Here is a 19,996-nt window from a genome sequence, read left to right as displayed (position 1 = left end):
GCCATCTGTCTTGGTCCATACGCCTTTAGGATCTTTTCAGGATGACAGGCACGTCGCAACAAACGCGTACGCAACGCGGAGCGCTCATCGTGGTGGAGGGACTCGACCGCGCCGGCAAATCAAGCCAATGCGAGATGCTACAGACCTACCTCAAGGAGCAAGGGCACAGTGTGAAATACATTCGATTTCCAGGTACTTGAGTTCGATTGTTTATTGAGAACAACTCTAATGGACGTACAGACAGGACCACGCCCATCGGAAAGCTCATAGATAGCTATTTACGCGGCTCAGCCAACCAAGAAGATCACGCCATCCATCTCCTATTCTCTGCAAACCGCTGGGAAATTGCCAAGAGCATCGAAGAAGATATCAATAGCGGAATCACCGTCATCGTGGACCGCTACTCATACTCGGGGGCCGTTTATTCCGCTGCCAAGGCCAACCCCACGCTCTCGCTAGAGTGGGCCTGGCAGCCCGAGCTCGGTCTCCCCCGTCCGGATATTTGCTTGTTCCTCAGTATTTCGGCTGAAGAAGCTGCCAAGCGTGGCGGCTATGGGGCGGAGAGATATGAGAATGAGACTATGCAGACTCGCGTGCGGGAGCTCTTCCGCACGCTGTTTGAACGCCAGAAGGACGTTTATGTTGTCGATGCGGGAAAGACACTGACGGAGGTATCGAAGGATATCCAGAATGCCGTCTTAAATTGCCTTGCGTGTCTTGATACGATTGGATCATTGAGGAAGCTGGGGCCGCTCGCCAAGTAGGCCAGTGTTATGTGCGTGTCATAGCGAGTCTTCACTCCACAAGTTCAGCGTCTTCCCATTCGCTATCTTCGATGACGATTTCCAGTCTGGTTGGCGGAGGCGATTGTTTTTGAGTTCCGAATTCAGTGTCCGACTCCAACTCGACTTCCTCATACCAATCGTCGCTTAACTTTGGGTCATCCTGAGACATACTATTTGGCGCTGGCTCTGACTGGCCATCGAATGTTGGCTCGACAGAAGACATGCGCACATTGGATGCCTTTCTTTTGCCTTTCTTGTTGGGCAAATGGTTTGCAGACTCCTTGCGCTCACGCTTTTCTTTTCGTCTCAGTATCGTTTGTACTTCCTTTTCGGCGCGATTGCGAAAACTCAATTCTTTCATCATGAGTGGCCATTGAATGACTTCTTTGCACGTCGGGCAGGCTCCTCGCGCTGGAACGAATGCATCAGCATTCTCAGTGGCTTCAAGGAGCTTGGCAGATAGACATAATAGATGAGTGGTGCCTCGGCAAGGCGCTTGTGGACACACCACTATTTGCTGTGTATTGGGGTTGACCGGCATTTTGCATACTGCACACTGTAGGTCCTCTGCGTCTTCTAAAACAAACGTGGATTTCTCCAGGTATTCTTCAAGTTTGGTAAAGTCGACCGGCAACTGGTCAATGCCGCCCACTGCGGCACCCCCATCACCTTGCCTGGGACAGTCCCCGTCCAAAACGAGTTTGGACGAAGGGAGAGAGGCCTCTACGCGCTCATTCCAAACCTTCCAGACGCGGTAAACATCCGCGCAGAAGAATCGCACCTGCAGTGGCCAATCAATGAAATAGGACGACCGAAGCAGAAAATGCAGATCCTCTAGGTGAGCCGTCAAGGATCTCCTGCGTGTGGTTCGCCGTGTGGTCTTTCCCGTTTGTCGACATACAGTGAATTTAGACTGGGAGGTAGGAAGATCATCTTCATCCGGCTCAATATGTCGTGTCCTCTCAGGGTGCTGCCAAGCCCATCTATACAACATCAGCATGCGGCTCTGCTGCCCAGGGCAGCGAAACTTACTCGAATTGAAGAGCACCGACCCGACTCATGAAGCCCTCTACCACGAGGACCATTTCCCAAGGCCGCAATTTATCGCGCGAGGTACGCTTGGCGCCCCCTTTGGCCTCACCATTATGCTGGGACAATCGTCTGATGGGGTTCGGGGTTGAGCCAATATAGAGCGAAGCATGTCGGACAGTAGACCGGAGGAGATAGCAGCAGTAGTAGGCCGGGATAGGCCTCGGCTCATCTTGGGACTGCATCTGTAAACCACTATCTGGCGTCTCTGATTGGGGAAAGACGCATCAAAAGTGGCTATCTTGCGGGCACACCGCGTGTGGTAAACACGCGGTCACATGATATGCCGACGGTCGAGATTTCGGTTTTACTTGGGTCAGTGCTATTTAAAGTCGCTTTCTAGGATTTATTTGAAAGCCAAAACATCCTGATCCGCGATAGAGGGTTAATTCAAGGTTATAGATAAATTACGAAAGGTTTATGAAAAGGTCGTGGAGACCCTGTGCTCGGCAGATCTCGTCGATCTAGCTTGTTGGGACGTCGGCGAATCAGCCTCACTATGGCTTGGCCAGGAAGATAGTGTCCATGGGCCTGAAAACATGTTTCCTTCGGGTCTTCGAGGTCTCCTTCCATGCCTTTCTTTGAATGTCCTCCAGGAATTCTTCCTGGTCCCCCTTTAGGACATCCTGTTAAGCGTCTCCTTAAATACGTCCGTCAGAGCATTGAGACCCACTCACAATATATTATGTCTTTGGAGTCTCCAGTGTCACTACAGCTATGTCTAGATCACTATTAGATGACTAGCATCATGTCAACGTATGTAATGGTTAATTGGTAAACTCGGACAAGAAAAATTCATCAGATGCGATGGGAATAAGAACCTGGGGAGGTATAGGTGATGCATCACAGAATTGGAAAAACTTTGGAAAGAAACGCTCGGGCCTTGGAAGGAGGAACCGACCGTACGATGCCGTCCCGTTTGCGGCAACCGACTGGTGACGGTATAATTACGACTTCCTTCTGTACGGTGCCTGCGCGGCTGCGGTCTCGATAAATTACGGTACGGTACTATTTCGCTACCGAGAAGACCGAGTCACTCGCAGGTCGCTTTTCCGCTGCTCCGCGCAGTGGAAGTGACCGGGGCAGTACCTCTCCACCCAATTCCCATAATCTCATAATCCCATTCTATCAATTCCATCCTTCCACATCTTCTTCTGATCTACACCACCCTAATATCCCCTCTTCCCTCGCGTCTTTCGTCCCTTCTTGTCAACAACCTTTTCACTCAAGGGTTTCTTCGAGTTCTCTTCTTCGAGTCTTGCAAACTCCGTCCGCCCTTGTTCGGTTTCCGATTCTCGACATCCTTTCAATGCGCCCGTTCACGCAGCAGTGATCTGTTCCTCGGTTCTCGGCAACGCGCGCAGGCCGCGTTACCTCACCCTTCATTACAAACACTCGATAACTATCCGAGATGGTGGCCCCGGCCTTGAACGGGGCAAAATCGATGGCCGGACAAACACCCGTGGGCCTCCAGCCCACTCGATCCTCGAGTACGCACCCATCGCATTCACACAATGTTCCCCTGAGTGCTCGCAGGTCGGCACCGCTTGACTTGTCAACGGTTGAGCGGCGCGGCCAACCCAATGCTCCCCGCGAGCCAGCCAAGCGCGTCCGGCCTCAGGGCATCCCCGAGGCTCCCACTTTCCGCCCAACTGAGGAGGAATTCAAGGATCCGGTGGCATACATCCAGAAAATTGCACCGGAAGGCAGGAAGTATGGAATTTGTAGAGTTATTCCACCGGAAGGCTGGCAGCCGACGTTCGCGATTGATACAGAGGTAGGCTCCCACGCAATTTGTTACCCGTTCCGCAATTGCTCTGGCGAGCAGAGCCTGCTATAACAGAGCTGCGCATGCATCACGATTTTTCAATACCCCATTTTTGGAAACTTTGAGCTAACTATGGATACCCTTCACAGCGTTTTCATTTCAAAACTCGTCGACAAGAACTCAACTCAGTCGAAGGAGGTATGGCCCCGCGTTCAGCTGATGCTACTGCTGGTGTAAATACACCGGATCACGCATCCAATCCTGACTCTAATCCAGGTAACCGTGCCAATATGAACTACATCGATGGACTTGCCATGTTTCACAAGCAACACGGAACAAACTATAGTCGATTACCGAGTGTGGACAAACGCCCTCTCGATCTGTACAAGTTGAAGAAGGCTGTTGAGATCAGAGGCGGTTTCGAGCAGGTTTGCAAGACGAAGAAGTGGGCTGAGATTGGTCGTGATCTTGGCTACAGCGGCAAGATCATGTCCTCGCTGTCAACCTCTCTCAAGAACTCCTATCAGCGTTACTTGCAGCCATATGAGGAGTACCTGGCTCGGGCCAAGCCCGGAGTGCAGCAGCAGCTTGAATTGGAGCATGGCGGCCCATTTACTCCTTCGCCACGTCCCTCGCCCATGGCGAAAAAGCCTGCAATGGAGGAAATTGGAACACCCTCAAATATTCTGGACGAAACCTTGGCTATGCGCATGCCATTCGCCTCCGGCACCCCGATGGAGAAGCCCTCAGAGCCAACTCCGCCGGTTGAGCCTACCCCTTCTCCACTCCCGGTGCCGTCTGGGTTCACCCCAGTAAATGCCGGCGCAACTGGATTCACCGCCGTAAATCATTCCCCTGGATTTGCGACTGTGAGCAACGGCCCAGCGATCAAGTGTGAGGGCGAGAATGGCACTTCAACACCTCAGAGTATTGCTGAGCAGCATCGTTCCACATCCGTGGCCAACGGCGATGCTGCGAACCCTGCCAAACGCGCCATCAGTCATGACAGTGCCTCCCAGGCTGAAAATGGCGATATGGATGAAATAAGTGGGCGACGCAGTAAGCGTCTCAAGAAAGGTAAATCAACAATCATAATGAGTCTACTGCGTCTTTTGTTTTGACTCCCTCTTTTTAGATTCACTACCCACCGTTGCGGGTTCGCATATGTCCCTTCTTCGTCCCGCACCGCCCAAGGCCAGGAAAGATGGGACCCAGAGAACTGACGAGAAATGTGAATCATGTGGAAAGTCAGATGATTCTGATACAATTCTTGTTTGTGATAGCTGTGATCTTGGTTACCATACCGCTTGCCTTGATCCTTCCACGACTGCCGCTTCCGAAAATGATTGGCACTGTCCGAAGTGTCTTGTTGGTACTGGCGAATTCGGATTCGAAGATGGTGGCGTTTACTCGTTGAAGCAATTTCAAGAAAAGGCCAATGAGTTCAAGAAGCGATATTTCGCTTCGAAGATGCCTTTTGATCCTGTTCTCAACACTCATCGTCGCGAAACCGAAGATGATGTCGAAGCTGAATTCTGGAAGCTTGTTGTCGATCTACACGAGACTGTTGAGGTTGAGTACGGTGCGGACATCCATTCGACTACCCACGGCAGTGGTTTCCCAACCATTGAGCGTAACCCACTTGACCCATATTCGTCGGACCCTTGGAACCTGAACGTCCTTCCTTTCTATGGCGATTCGCTGTTCCGCCACATCAAGTCTGATATTTCCGGTATGACTGTGCCATGGGTTTATGTTGGAATGTGCTTTTCGACTTTCTGTTGGCATAATGAAGACCATTACGCCTACTCGGCCAATTATCAGCACTTTGGCGCGACCAAGACCTGGTATGGTATCCCTGGTGCGGATGCTGAGGCCTTCGAGACGGCTATGCGGAAGGCAGTCCCTGAGCTCTTCGAGGGCCAGCCAGATCTTCTTTTCCAGCTAGTTACCCTGATGCCACCGGAAAAGCTTCGTAGCGCTGGCGTCAATGTCTATGCTGTGGATCAGAGAGCTGGTCAATTTGTTCTCACTTTCCCTCAAGCTTATCATGCTGGCTTCAACCATGGCTTCAACTTCAACGAGGCTGTCAACTTCGCACCTACTGACTGGGAACCTTGGGGTGCCGCAGGCGTGGAGCGCCTTCAGACATTCCGCCGGCATCCATGCTTCTCTCATGATGAGCTGCTATTTACCGCAGCTACCCGAGATACATCCATTGCGACCGCGAAGTGGCTCGCTCCTGCACTTGAGCGAACCACTACCCGGGAGCTAGGTGAACGTGCAGCATTCCTGTCTCGCCACAAGGAAATCGTGCCTCACGATTGCGCTCTTGGCGTCGAGTCTTCGACAGGCGGTTGTCAACTTAAATTCGTAGTGGAAGAGGAGGATCTCCCCGAAGATGACTATCAGTGCCAGCAGTGCAAGGCATACGCTTACCTTACCCAGTTCCGCTGCCACAAGTCGGGCAAAACTCTTTGCTTGTCGCACATGGATACCTTTGACTGCTGTGGTGACTCTCTTCCCCAGAAACTCCTGGGACCGGATCACACTCTTCGCTACCGCGTGAGTGACGCAGAACTGAAAGCGACTGTCCAAAGAGTTCAAGAGCGAGCTAGAGCCCCCGAAATTTGGGGAGAGAAACTCGACAAGACCTTAGAGGACGAGCCAAAGCCCCAGCTTAAGGCTCTGCACAACTTGCTCAGTGAAGGTGAGAAAATCCCGTACCATCTGCCTGGCCTTCAAGACCTTGCGGCTTTCGTCCAGCGTTGCGATAAATGGGTTGAGGAAGCAAACAACTACATTACCCGGAAGCAGCAAAATCGGAGAAAAAACGAGAAAGCGTGGCGCAGAGCCAGTACCAAGGCTGCGCAGCTGGACGATCGAGACCGTGAAGTCCGCAGAGTGGATCACATCTACGCCCTTCTGGCAGAAGCTGATAAACTTTCCTTCGACTGTCCACAGATGGCGGCTTTGGAAGAGAAGACCCGCGAGATCGAGAAATTCCGCCAGGACGTTAATGCCGCCCTAATGAACCCCTCCGCCCGATCCGCCCAGGAGATTGAGGACCTTGTTGAAGCCGGACGCAACTTCAACGTGGAGATGCCGGAAGTGGAGCACCTCGAGCAGATCCACCGACAAAGGAAATGGGTTGAGGAGGCTACTGCCAAGCGCGACAAGTACCTTTCCCTCAAGGACTGCCAGGAAATTGTCGCCGCCGGTGAGCAGCTTGGTCTTTCCGACACCAACGAGCATCTGGTTCATTACAAGGAACTCCGTCGCTGTGGTGAAGCTTGGGAAGCCAAGGCCCAAGAACTGATGTCAGTGGAAGCCGTTCACTACCAGCAATTGGAAGCGCTCTCTGCCCAAGCGTCTCGTTTCCCCGTTACACCAGATACTCTTGCCGCTGTTGATGCTATCTTGAACAAGCAGCGAGAAGCACAGAAGCGGATCCAGTCACTTTACGAAAAGAGCAAAGACAGTGATATCAGAAATCGACCAAAGTACAAGGACATTCGCGAGGTTATAGAGTCTTTAGAGCAACTAAACAGTCGACCAATCGGAGCCCTTGATCTGGAACGTGAACAGAAACGGCATGAGGACTGGATGCGAAAAGGCAAGAAGCTCTTCGGGAAGGCGAATGCCCCTCTGCATATCCTCAAATCTCATATGGAGTATGTTGAGAAACGCAACTCGTATTGCTTCGATCTTGAGGACAGCTATCGACCCCCCGTGGAGCCCTCTTCGCGAGACAACACTCCGGACGGATTGCTTGAAACTGCTCCGAGCAATGTGTGGGGTCCCAAGTCACGGAAGCGAGATGTGTTCTGTATTTGTCGGCATTCGGAGGCAGGCATGATGATTGAGTGTGAAGTCTGCCATGAATGGTAAGTTGGGGCGTCTTTTGAAATGCATAGTGGTAAATTGGTCACTAATACGTCGTTCAGGTATCACGGCAAATGTCTCAAGATCGCACGAGGCAAAGTTAAGGAGTTTGACAAGTACACTTGCCCCATCTGTGACTGGCGACAGAAGATCCCTCGTGATGCAGCCCGACCCAAGCTCGAGGATCTCCAAGACTGGCACGCGGAAATTTCCAACCTGCCCTTCCAGCCGGACGAAGAGGAGGTTTTGGACAGCATTGTCAATCAAGCCCTCGCCTTCCGTGATTTCCTCCAGGGATTCACCAACGCTGCCTGCACCACCACCGAGGAAGTGCCTACTTTGATCTTCTACCTGCGCAAAATCGAAGGTGCCGAGGTTCTCCTGACGTACGAGACGAATTTCTTCCGACAGGAGATTCACAAGTGGGCTCCTGTTGCACCGGAACCCCCGCCCATTCTGGAGCAGTCCTTGTCAACTCGGAAGCCTCGCCCGACCAAACAGCAGAAGATCATGGCTCAGCTTGGTGTTGATCGTCCTGAAGATCTTCCAGAGCATCTGCGCACAAAGCATATGCTTGCTCCTAAACGCAAGTCAATCGATGCAACACAAGTAACTCCTCGTTCATCCCTACAGCCTGCGCCACCGACCCCAGCCAACAGCCAGCCTCCTACCACCGGGCCAGCCCTGACTCCCATGTCGGAACCAATTGCTACCGCATACCCGTTCTCTGCGAATTACTCCTTGCCAGCTACCGACTCCACTCCTGCCTTTGCACCAACCTCCTCTGCTTTCCTGCCCCACGCAGCGGCGGCTCCCTCATCTCCGACCTTCCTCCCGCGCTCTCCCTCGCCCACTGGGCAAGGTATGGAACCTTCCCTCTTCAGCTCGCCACGCTTCGGCGGCCGTGAGCCTCAGTTCGTCAGTAGCAGCCCGCGTCAGAATCTAGACGATATTTTTGCAGACCTTACCAACCAGGAGGACGTCAACCCTGATGCCGAGACCATGGAGAATATCCATGCCTCCGAGGTCCTTGACGCTCTGAACGCAAGCAACGGCACCAGTCGTGCAGGCTCTGTGCACGACGAGCCAGCTCCTGCTAATGATGCTCAGCCCGTCGCTGAACCAGCTCTGGCGAAGCAAGAAGACCCCGGGCCAGAGAATCCCGAGTCAGAGCTCTGATCGGCCAATAGTATTGCTCATCCCGAGCCGTATAGTTTCATTTGTTCTATCTTCGAAAGTCTCGAGAGGTCCATTCTTGAGCTTTATTTTCTTATCGGATTCTCTCGATCGCGTTTATTTTTCTGAAAAGGGGTTCATATTACAGGATCAGGACCGGGCGATGTCCGCGGAGTTTTGCAGCGTTTTTTTACCTTTTTCAAGTCGTGTGTTCTATTCTATTTTCCATGTCAGCTACGGCTATGTTTGTGATGAATGAGGCAGTCTGCTTTTTTGATTTTTGCTGTTGCCAGTCACCGTGTAATACTAGTTGAATGCAGCCATTGTTAAACAGGCCTTGAGTCTTTGTCTTTCCCTAGGGTAGTTCATTCCCTAGATCACATCTGCGTAGGCTCCTAGCGCAGCTTGACCTCCTGTATGGATGAACAGCACATTCACTTCATCCAACTCACGCTGCCGCGCAAACTGCTGTATCTCATGTTCTCTCACCCACTGCATCATTGCTCTGGCTACCTTTCCCGTATACACGGGATCCAGAATGATACCCTCCGACTTTGCCATAACTTCCATGGCCTCCTTAGTCTCGGCATCCAAAATCCCATACCCAGTCCCCACAAACCGATCTTCAAGCCTCACATCATCCGTAATAATTGCATGTTCACTCTCGAGCCTATTCTTCCCATCAAACCCAATCAGCTCCGCAGCCCGTCTCGCAAATGTCAACACTCGCGCCTCATGGTACGATCGCGGCTTGGTAGGTGAATTCAAAACCCCGATTATCTGCCTCGTGGTAATCGCCGGTTCTCCAAGCTTGAATCCGGCAATTAGCCCACCGAGTGTGCTTCCACTGCCACAGGCTACGAAAATATAATCGAATTGGCCTGATCCTTTGAGATTGAGTTCACGCTCTTGTGTTTCGATTTCAAAAGCAGCTCGCGCATATCCTAGCCCACCGAGCGCGTGGAGGCTTGCGCCGCCGGGGATCCAGTAGGGCCTTTCTTCACGCGTGCGGAGTTCCTCGAGGACGGGATTGGCGTCATTACTAATTGGATCGCCTTCCTCTAGGACTCGTACCTCAGCGCCTAGCATTCGGTTGATTTGTACGTTCCCTGAGCTTACGAAGGCATCTTGGTCATGACTGGCAAGAAGCCCGCCGCCCGTGCCGCGGGAAAGAAGGACTAGGGCCTTGAGGCCTAGAGTGTGCGCGAGTGCTGCGACTTGGACGGTGTGGTTGCTTTGGATTGCACCCTCGGTTACTAAAATGGTTGCCGGGCCATTTAGTTTCTCGGTTGTGGGGTGATGTTCGTGGTAGTGGTATGTTGGTGTGGGTGACAAGATGTCTGGCACTATATATTCGAGCTTGCGGTATTTGTTGCCTGCACAGGCGAGTGGTGCTCCATGGTCTTCCCGCTTGGCATATATGTTAATTCCGGCTTGTTTTGGTCTTTGGGAGGGGGTCGATAGAGAGGGTAGTGGGTGGATTGGTGAAAAGTGGTTGTACAAGATGGGATGACGAGGGAGCTCGGCGAATGGTCCAGGTAGTTGAACCATTGATTTCAACTGTTCACCAGCTCTGGATAGCTTCGGTAACTGCGAAGATATAGAGGACTTTGGGGTCATTTGGAACATCTTGCAGATAGTTGGTCGATTATGTAGAAACGTCGCTAGTATTGCGGGGATCTAGTGTTTCGCGCTGGTGACGTAGTCGCATATCAAGCCCACACAACCTCAACTCTTCAGCGACATGACTCTCCTCCAATTCCTGCGCCAGGCGCGTCAGATACACCTCCAATTCCTAGCTGGAGCCCTATCTGAGCCTCCCATTTACGTCGTGGGCAATCCCTCCGCCGATCTCGACTCAATTATCTCCGCCATCGTGTACTCGTACTGGGCCAGCAATCGTCTCCCTAGCACAACCCCACGCCCCCATATACCACTCCTCAACCTCCCGACTGTGCCTGCCGGCTCCGAGCTATACCGACTGCGACCGGAGTTTGTCACCACATTATGGCTGTCCACCACTTTCCCTGCATTAAACCCCGACGAACGCTTTGAAAATTCATCCGACTCAGCGGGGAAGCTCCTGCGTGAGCACATCGTCACGGTCGCGGACTTTGCACAGAGGCTTCGGGGAAATGCGATATCGAAACAGCTCTTTGCAGACGCGACCTTGGTCGATTGGAACGCGATGCCACACCGCGTCGAGGGGCAGAAGGGACATGGCTCGGTAGCTGGTCTCTCCGAGGTGTCTTTCCGCACGGTGGGATGTGTCGACCATCACGTTGACGAGCACTTCGTGCCTAGCCAGGATGCTCTCCCTGAAAACCAACCATTGATAATACAAACGGGCCCAGGATCATGTTCTTCCCTAATCGCCAATGAGTTGGTTCGACGTGGTCTCTGGGCTGCAGACGCATCGTCCGCCGAAAACGCACAACTCGCGAAGCTGGCTCTGGCCGCGATTCTGATCGACACGTCGAACTTGACAGCTGAAGGAAAGGTTACGGATGTTGATATCCAAGCTGTGAGCTTCCTGCGCGAGCAGGTTGCGAAGGAGGACCCTAAATGGCATGCGGAGGCATTCTACGAGCAGGTTCAAGCTGCGAAGACCAACAGTCTGGATTTGTTGACCTTGGATGAGGTCCTTGATCGAGATTACAAGGAATGGACCGAAAAGTCTTCATCTGGGGAATCCGTCAATCTCGGCTTTTGCTCTTCTGTCAAACCAATCCGCTGGATCGCTGAGAAAGCGGGTACACCTCAACAGTTTCTGGACGGCGTACGTGCATTTGCTGCAGCTAAAAAGCTGGATGTAGTGGTCATCATGACCTCTTTCAGTTCTGTAGAGGATGAATTCTCCAGAGAACTGCTAGTTTGTGCGATGTGTGACTGCGATGCTGCTGTCAAGGCTGCAGAGGCCTTTGTTGAGCAGACAAGGCCCCACCTCGGTCTCGAGAGATGGTCGCCAGTGGACTGTGAGTACCATGATTCGACAGAACATGCGATTCGGTCTACGCTGGATGGAGACGCGGATATTTGGAGACGCCTGTGGCTACAGACAAACACGACTGCTAGTAGAAAGCAAGTCGCTCCGCTGCTCCGGAAAGCAGTTACCAGCTTATGATACAAGTATATGCGCATCCCGGACGCCTTCAAGGCCGCTCTAGCGGTTCTTTCCTATTTTCCAAATGCATTCACTGCGAAGCCCGTGGCATTAAGACCTCCTTTTTAGTCATTTATCAGAAGAGAACTGAGAAAGGACAATAGCTATGTGAACACTATACAATGCCCTGAGCCCTATCTGGCTGGATCGTATGCCTCTTTCGCCTCAATACAATGGTCTCCAAGTAGTCCTTGTCGTATGTGTCACAACAATCTCAATGTACCAAGGTATTCCATTCCTTGAGTAGTAAGCCATCTCTTTCCATATTGTCTGTGCAACATGATAGAATTCAAATTTGTGAATTTAGTCTGGAATAAAGAGTCTTATTTGACATTCTTAACTTTAATAATGATGTATTTCGAGAAAAGCAGCGACTAACATCGGATAAGTGGAACTACAAGAGTACAGCAGTTACGTTGAACATCATATAAACAAATCTTTTGCGAAAATATCAACTACGGAGCGGTAACTCAGGGGTTTAGAGTTTCCGATTGCAGCGTGTTAATACAGCCGTCATCGGAATGTCAGGTGTTCGAATCACTTTCGCTCCTCTTTTTTTTTTGTTTTCTCTCCTTCTGACTGCTTGATCGAGCCGATAGATTTAGTACGCTATAAATTTACTACCATGATATGGACTGTTTCAGGCGCAGGATCTGTCTTCGAAAGGGCTCATTGCAATCTCTTCTCTCCTAAGGAGAAGCGGAAGCCAAGCTCTCTACGCTAGGTTTCCTAGGGACCCGAGTGAAAGCGAGGCGTCGGTCGGGCCATCAGCCTCAATCACGACGGACCTGTCAAGAATGATAACAGCTTAGGGGATATTCTGTATATAGAAACCTCAAATGAACCAGGAAGAACTTGAAAATTGGATTAAGGGGGTGAGAAAGCCATGGCCTGCTTCAGAAGTCTGAAGGACCATAAGTGTGCTCAGGCCGTCGACAGTGAATGCTGCCTCAGGCGTCTCGAATATTGTAGTACTAAATTGATATTGATTTGTCATCAATAGGAGCGGTAACTCAGGGGTTTAGAGTTTCCGATTGCAGCTTGTATTTGCAGCCGTCATCGGAATGTCAGGTGTTCGAATCACTTTCGCTCCTTGTATTTTTTAATACCTCTTTCTAATTTAATTTATTTAACCTAGAGTTAACTGTAATATACACATGATCTGATCAGACTCAAATCAACCCTGCTCGCAGGTACTCCTGAGGTTTATTGTTGGAAGTGAGAGAGGGCTTCATGGGGTTATGAGCTGTTAAAGTCGTAAATAAGATCCCCCTGTGTTCCGCAGAAATAGACAAAGTCGTTCAGAGTCAGACACTTAATGGACTCGGGACTCTGGTAGTGTCTTCGACATAGGCAGATTAAAAATATTAATTGAACAAAAAAAGGAGTGAAAGTGATTCGAACACCTGACATTCCGATAACGGCTGTGTTTAGCTGCAATCGGAAACTCTAAACCCCTGAGTTACCACTCCACCATATTATCACTGGGTGATGTGAGGTAAGCAGATAGTTTGCCCTATATACTCATTCATCAGCAATTCCGAGCCCGTTGGACATGTTTAGCACTAAGACGTAAATCTAAACAAAGAATCTACCAGGACAACTGCAACTACAGAAAACCTCCAGGGAAAATCATATATTTACTGTTTGTTATGCGAGTAGATCGAACCATAATGTTATAGCAAAGGCCTTCAAATAGACAAAGAAAGAAAAGTCATGATTGAAAGTCTGTACGGGCCATATTTTATTGTGTCTATATAGGAGGCGTAAGATGGGTTAAAGATAAGCCCCTCGATCACGAAAGCCCTGAATTTCCAGGGTGCGGACGGATGGAAGGTATTGAAGAGTCGGAGCTGGGTAGTGTCGATGTTCCGCCGAAGGGATTCCCAGAGAGCCTTGAGAGGAATCGTGAGGTATGCGGGAAGGAAAAAGGGGAAGGATTCAATCTTTCTTCGCGAATACCATGACCTCGAGGCTACCTGATACCCGAGCTCTAACCCTTATTGGTGCTGGGTTGGGCCCATTGAAGAGTGAAGCCATAAATATCACCTTTATCTCCGGAGTTCAAGATAATGCTAGTCTACGTACATCGTCTTCTGCTCGCACTGATATATGCATCTATCATATCTACAGACTGACGCAGAAAATAGATCTTGGTTCATAATCTCTTGTCTGAAGGGCTTCTTTTACAATAACTCTAAATTGGCAGCTATCACCACTTACTAAGAGTAATTTTTCTATCATTTCTTCTTGGTCGGCCTGTCTAGTCATCAGGAACGAAGTAAAAGGGCACTATACCTTGAATCACAGGGTAGAAGTGGGTGTCGGATGCTCCATGCGAGGTGTAAAACGTATTTATTTCTTTTCTAGCAAGAACCTTAACAGAACCCCAAACACCCGAGATCAGGAGGGAAATATGTCTGCTAAAATGAAAATGGAACGCAGTATATGCAGTGCTCTAAGCCAACCTGATGCAAATGCCAGTAGATAAAAGGAAAGAGAAAAGAAAACCCCATAAGATGATAACGCTGGCGCGATGGAAAGCGGCAAAATATGCAAACAGAAAAATCACGATCAAATACCCACCTCAGCAGGCTCTATCGTGATGGCTCAACTCAAATAAGATAGTTTATCAGACACACTCCCATTCACAGAACACACACCACCGTGCAACTCGGTCGGCGAGCACTAGACCGCGCCAGGTACCTCGCTCGCCGATCTTGATCACAGTCTCCCATACACTACCCTCTGCGGCAGCATCCGTGACAGAGTTGGATGGGTTGTCATTGCTAATCATGTGGTCTGCCTTGCGGGTGAGGCGTAGAATCTTGCCAGAGGGAGACTGAATGGCTAGCTTTGCAGGCTTGTCACGCCCGGAAGACGACCTGGTAGATGATATGGCCGAGGTGGAAGCGGAGAATTCGTTCGAGTTACTCGACACGGTTGAGCCACCTGCAGTGCTTGATACCATGCTTAGTGCGCTGGCGGGACGATTGAACACCGATGATGGGGAGTCACGTCCATTGGATGGAAAGTCATCCTTTGGAGCGACTCCGGGCGATGAGGCGTGTTGACGGACGGCGAAAACAAAAGTATTATTGACTGCCAGGCGCGAACATTGGGGCTGCATAATGTAAAGATCATGGCGCTGGGCATGGGGGTCGGATGGCGAAGCACAAAGTCGTAAGGTGGATTCTCTCCACTGTGCATTATCGGAAGAGCTAGAGCCATTGGGTGTGGAATGTCTCGGCTGGTGTGCATAAGGCCCTTCTTGCCGGCATAGAGCTTTAATATACCCTGTCCCTCGTCACCTGGCAGAACAGCTTTGACAGTGATCCTCTTCTGACCTCGGAACCAGTCTGGTTGCACCAATGCTCGCTTGCGTATAATGTCACCACTTTCAAAGAAGTCCCCGTCGGCGTCACGGACGAATGCAGGAGACTCGACCTCGGCAGCGCATTCAACGTCTGCTGGTACGACGAGACGAATCTGCATACATTCCAGTCCCTCAATTCGGATCAAACTCGTATCGTAATCAGGAATTTGTGCATTCAGCTTGAAATATTGCGGAGACACTGCTGGCAATGCCAACAGAACATCGGGAGAGATCGGAGGGCAAATGTGCTGCTCCTCGGGGTAAAGAGGAACGTGGGTATAGCAGATATCAAGTGGACGGGCAAGGAAGTACCAAGTTTCAGCAACAGAAGAGTTGTTCGTCACAAATCGGCTTCTCTGCGGGTTTGTCGGGTTGGCCAGAGCAGAGTCCATGATGCGCCATTCACCGTCAACCAGAACCGCATTCCACCAATGATTGGGACGAGATAGACTCTCCAGATCCAGCATATCACCAGGTTGTTTGAGGAAGCCATGGATCACTTCGGTGTGAATGCCAACAGATCCACACATTTCGTGCACCAAAAGGGCGATTTCGTGAGGACTGCCGCGTCTAGCCTGTAGGACTCTCTTGATATCTATATCAAGACCATCGACAGGCTCCTCCCAAGCAATTTTTTCACTGACCCATGTGAAGATTGCACGGAGTCGTTGAACATCACTTTTGTAGGGGCGAGTGATGTAGCCTTGAGCAAGGCCCATGGGGTTAGTCGTAGGGGGGAGGCTGCTGATGAAGCGGGCACCCTTGTCAACAAGAGACAGGTTTGGGGTGTCAAAGTTTGTGGGCTCGCTGATTGGGAGACCGTCAATACTTTCGTCACCCTCTGCGGTGTCATACAGTTCCTCAACTGCGTAAATAACCGGATGATCCATCATCTGACAGCGTTCGGCTCGTTCAATACGCTCATTCCTACTAGGAGACGATGCGCGGTTGACGTCACGGCGAACTTGGACCCAGTCAATAGCGCTAGCACTGAGGCCCATATCTCGAGGACTATCACGAGCCGATTCCCGTGAGGTGAGAAGAGGGGATATCGTATCAACTACCCTGTGCCCCTTTGAAGGAGACTGTGGGCCACCACTATGACCAACGGAGATACTGCTTCTTGCGCTAGCAGCACCCGTCTTCGCGGACTCAAAGATCTTCTTGAAGAAGCCCTGTTTCTTGGTCTTGGGGGTAGAAAGACCGCCAAACACCCCACCCGAGTCACCCGCGTCGTGATCAACAGACGACCATGGAATAGCAGATGACGCTCCTTGTCGAGAAGTGTTGTGGCTGGAGTGATATGAGATCCCGGTCAAGGGTGTTTCGGGGCGGTCCATGTTTCCGACATCACTGAAGCCTCGAGAACGAACAGTATCCATAGCGGTATTGGGTCTCTCTTGAGCACCATTACGCCTTGCGTAACTTCCTGCGCTTGTTGCACTGAAGCCGCCAGCAGAGGCCCCGCTCATCATGCTCTGGTTCGTCTTGTCTGTAGTGTTGGTCATTTGTGTGCCAACACTTTGAACCCCACTAGAGTTGGTTGCGCTTGATTTGTTGGTATAGGATCTGTTCAGAATGTCACCTCGGACGTCTTGACCAGACCGCCTGGATTGAAGATGAGGGTACTGTGCTGGAATGGAATTGTGTCGTGGATGATAAGTGGCATGTTTGGGCGGAGGTGGCGGCGGTGCATCGTCATACATGGGCCGTCCTTCATCTTCAGGTAGTCGATTCTGGTCTTCTAGTTGACGAAGACGGCTTTCCATTCTTTGTACATAATTGTTCAGTTGAGGAGGCCCGTCCCCATGGTAGTCATGTGAATAGACACTGTTCCTATGTACCAATCCTCCGTGAGACTGCTGGTTATGGCCATCAAAGCCCATGGAAGTCAATGGACGACGCCTGTTCCCTGGTGGGGTTTTGTCATCATCGTACGTGTCTCCTGACCAGGGATTGTTAAATGTCACCGGAACTGACGGTGATGGAGCATTCCGGGGCGAGGGTGAAGCTTGGCGGGGTAGACCCATGTCCTGCAATGAAGTCATAACATCTTCCATGGCGTCTCTAAGAGGAGAAGGAGTATTCCCATTTGCATCAGATTGAACCGAGACAGCCGAATGTGTAGAAAGCGCTCCTGGAGACGGAGTGCGCGCAAATATCACATAACGGTCGTTCATATCCAAAGGCTTGGGGGACCTTGACGGCTTTGGAGTGTGCGCGGGGGGCTGGGGGGAACGCAGAAGACCTTCCGATTGATGCATTGGTGGATGAGGAGAAGGTGTACGGCGGTGTATCGGTGGCTGTGGGGAGGGTGTTCGGTGCCGGTGGTGGTGCATCGGGGGCTGCGGAGAAGGTGCCCGATGATGCATTGGCAGCTGTGGCGAAGACGTCCGGTGATGCATATACGGTTGGGGAGAGGGCAATCGCTGATGCATGTATGGTTGAGGAGAGGGTGATTGTTGATGCATGTATGGTTGGGGAGAGGGCGATCGTTGATGCATGTAAGGCTGAGGGGAGGGTGAGCGTTGGTGCATGTAGGGCTGAGGAGAATGCGGTTGCTGATGCATATATGGCTGCGGCGAATGCGCTTGTTGGTACATAAACGTTTGTGGAGAGCGCGAAGGCTGGGGAGGTTGTGGGGATCTGGAAGGCGGCCGACTAATAGCCACGCGATGTGGAGGAGGCGGAGGTGGAGGTGGCGACGCCTCGCGCTCTTGCAAGAACATCGGTGACACTTCCCGGGAGGTTGGGCGCGAAGATGATACACTGCCTCGAGGCATCATGCTAGAGGGCGAGCGCTCCGGCTCCATTGACGCGCGAGGAGATACAGCTGGGGATACACCGCGAGATGAGTGGCGGGATGATACTGAAACTGGGCGCGACAAGGGACTTTGGTTCTTGACTGCAGAAGCATGAGTGCGCAAGGGCTTCGTGCTTCGAGGAATACCACCCCCATCACGAGGTGGTGTTGCAGGTATTGAGCTCTTCACTGGAGTGTTAGACCCGCTCCTCGCTAGATTTGAAGCAGGAGACAACGCTTCCTTGTGCGCTTGGAAAGGCTTTCGAAACACTGTTTTTGTCTTCTTCGGGGCGGAAGTGGGGTTATGAATGGGCGAAGAGCCAGATAAGACCATTTGGCTGGTGTCTCGACTAATTGGGACGAAGTCCTCGCTCATGAGCTCGACGAAATTGGATGGGAAGAGTCCAACAGCACGTCTATCACGCCGCAAGCGACCCATCCACCACTGTCCGTCTCCTGCATTCAAGCATTCAATAAGATCTCCTTCGACAAATCCCAAGTCTCGGTTTGTTTCTCCCCCCATGAATACACAGCTCGACACCAACACGGAAACCGCGATGGCAGCTGGGGTGCGCTGAGCGCCATCGCGAGGGACTGATGCTTTTTTGGCCGGTCGCACTAGCACTGTTGGAATTGGAAAGGGGGTTCGCTGCCACGATAGTATCGAATCAAGCGAATTAGGTACAGATATGTGTTGTGCAGCAATCGTCGACCGTGTTGTTCGTGATAGTTCTAAGTTCTGACGTAGCTAAGACAGTCGAATGGGGGGAGGTTCGACAGGGGTGGAAGTTCATGCAGCGAGCATTGTGGAGAGGCGGTGAAAGAGATTGTCAAGTCGGAAGTTGTCAAAGGAATCGGACAGGAAGGGGAGACAGAAATCAAGGGAAATCCAGGTTCCTGCGGTGAGGCCCGAGCTGAGGTCGGGTTGTTTACGTGGTGACCGCATCGGGACTAGCGGGCGGAGAAATGTCTTATCGATAAGCTTAATACGCTTAGGTCATCCATCTGGTTTCCAGGGCATCTGTGTCTCATTTTCCCCTTAGTCGATGTATGGAGTGAGTTACATCGATGCTTCTTGTCCAGGCGATCTACCCATTTGATACGCCGGAAGCTCTTTTGTTGGTTGCATAGATGCATCCCGTCCCTTGACCCATGGTTTGATTGTCGCCGCAACTTGGCCCTAGCAACCTCCCGCTCCTCCCCCGCCTTTGGGGGCCAAGACACAGCCCTCGGCAATAATAGAAGGTTTTTCGAATGAAACTGGGCAAAGAAACATGAAAGACTTCGATGCAAATTTCTGATCAATATTAGCGAGCTTAATAGCTCGGAGTAAATTATCTTACGCATCCCTGTATTTATCCAGATGGCCATCTAGCTACCTTCACACGCAAATTATGAAAATTGTCTTTATAGAGGGTGACAGGATTCCTTTCATACCCACATGATTAGCATCAATCCACCTATACTCCATCCAGCGCTGGGTCTTGTCCGGCACCCTGAAGAGGTCCAGTTCATCTGTTATCTTTTACCTGATCGAACAATGCGAATGTGCCAACCAAACCCTACTTTAAACTTCCGACCTTGGAAATTCCATCGTCATCAATTTTGCGACTTTTGTGTGGAGGTTTCACGCTCGCTTCTTTTATCGGAAAAGTTTTTCCTACACAGCAATGGCGGGCCACAGCAATGGCGGGCGAGCCCCGGGCGAATCACTGTTAGGGTGTTCCATGCCGAAGGCACCGCTTTGGGTAGTAATTACATTCCGTAAAATTCAAGGAATGTCCAGCCACATCAAAACAGTTTTCCGCAGGCGGAAGTCGAGCACTGTCCCTTGCATGGGCTTTTTCTCCGCGGGATACCGTCCAATGAATGCTCGTATAGCCCACGAGTTTGCTGCACGACTCGGCTGAGGCTCCGAGGGGTCTCTCGGGCCGAGTCCTCCTAGTCTGTT

General features: G+C 51.2%; 6 protein-coding genes across 6 annotated transcripts; 3 read left to right on the top strand and 3 right to left on the bottom strand.

Annotated features, from left to right (window-relative positions):
* Positions 1 to 41: 41 nt before the first annotated feature.
* Positions 42 to 764, top strand: N7443_003897 (bifunctional thymidylate/uridylate kinase; the record flags this gene model as incomplete). The annotated part of the gene is made up of 2 exons (XM_056883953.1): positions 42 to 192; positions 241 to 764. The coding sequence occupies 2 exons, from the start codon at positions 42 to 44 to the stop codon at positions 762 to 764; spliced, it is 675 nt and encodes a 224-aa protein (XP_056742231.1).
* Positions 765 to 795: 31 nt separating this feature from the next.
* On the bottom strand, positions 796 to 2,059 carry N7443_003896 (structure-specific endonuclease subunit SLX1; the record flags this gene model as incomplete). The annotated part of the gene is made up of 2 exons (XM_056883952.1): positions 796 to 1,768; positions 1,818 to 2,059. The coding sequence occupies 2 exons, from the start codon at positions 2,057 to 2,059 to the stop codon at positions 796 to 798; spliced, it is 1,215 nt and encodes a 404-aa protein (XP_056742230.1).
* A 1,226-nt stretch (positions 2,060 to 3,285) lies between these two features.
* Positions 3,286 to 8,706, top strand: N7443_003895 (uncharacterized protein; the record flags this gene model as incomplete). Its single annotated transcript, XM_056883951.1, has 4 exons — positions 3,286 to 3,651; positions 3,792 to 4,719; positions 4,778 to 7,529; positions 7,590 to 8,706. The coding sequence occupies 4 exons, from the start codon at positions 3,286 to 3,288 to the stop codon at positions 8,704 to 8,706; spliced, it is 5,163 nt and encodes a 1,720-aa protein (XP_056742229.1).
* A 369-nt stretch (positions 8,707 to 9,075) lies between these two features.
* Positions 9,076 to 10,332, bottom strand: N7443_003894 (1-aminocyclopropane-1-carboxylate deaminase/D-cysteine desulfhydrase; the record flags this gene model as incomplete). Its single annotated transcript, XM_056883950.1, has 1 exon — positions 9,076 to 10,332. One exon carries the CDS (start codon positions 10,330 to 10,332, stop codon positions 9,076 to 9,078), a length of 1,257 nt encoding a protein of 418 aa, XP_056742228.1.
* Positions 10,333 to 10,447: 115 nt separating this feature from the next.
* Positions 10,448 to 11,827, top strand: N7443_003893 (putative exopolyphosphatase; the record flags this gene model as incomplete). The annotated part of the gene is made up of 1 exon (XM_056883949.1): positions 10,448 to 11,827. One exon carries the CDS (start codon positions 10,448 to 10,450, stop codon positions 11,825 to 11,827), a length of 1,380 nt encoding a protein of 459 aa, XP_056742227.1.
* A 2,671-nt stretch (positions 11,828 to 14,498) lies between these two features.
* On the bottom strand, positions 14,499 to 18,568 carry N7443_003892 (putative SH3 domain protein (Cyk3); the record flags this gene model as incomplete). Its single annotated transcript, XM_056883948.1, has 2 exons — positions 14,499 to 14,990; positions 15,044 to 18,568. 2 exons carry the CDS (start codon positions 18,566 to 18,568, stop codon positions 14,499 to 14,501), a joined length of 4,017 nt encoding a protein of 1,338 aa, XP_056742226.1.
* Between the last annotated feature and the right edge of the window lie 1,428 nt (positions 18,569 to 19,996).

Source organism: Penicillium atrosanguineum (assembly GCF_028827265.1).
Source record: "Penicillium atrosanguineum strain IBT 20685 chromosome Unknown utg000003l_segment0_segment0, whole genome shotgun sequence".
NCBI classification, from domain to species: Eukaryota; Fungi; Ascomycota; class Eurotiomycetes; order Eurotiales; family Aspergillaceae; genus Penicillium; species Penicillium atrosanguineum.
The sequence above is the reverse complement of the archived record's forward strand: the minus strand, read 5'-3'. Positions and strand labels throughout refer to the sequence as shown.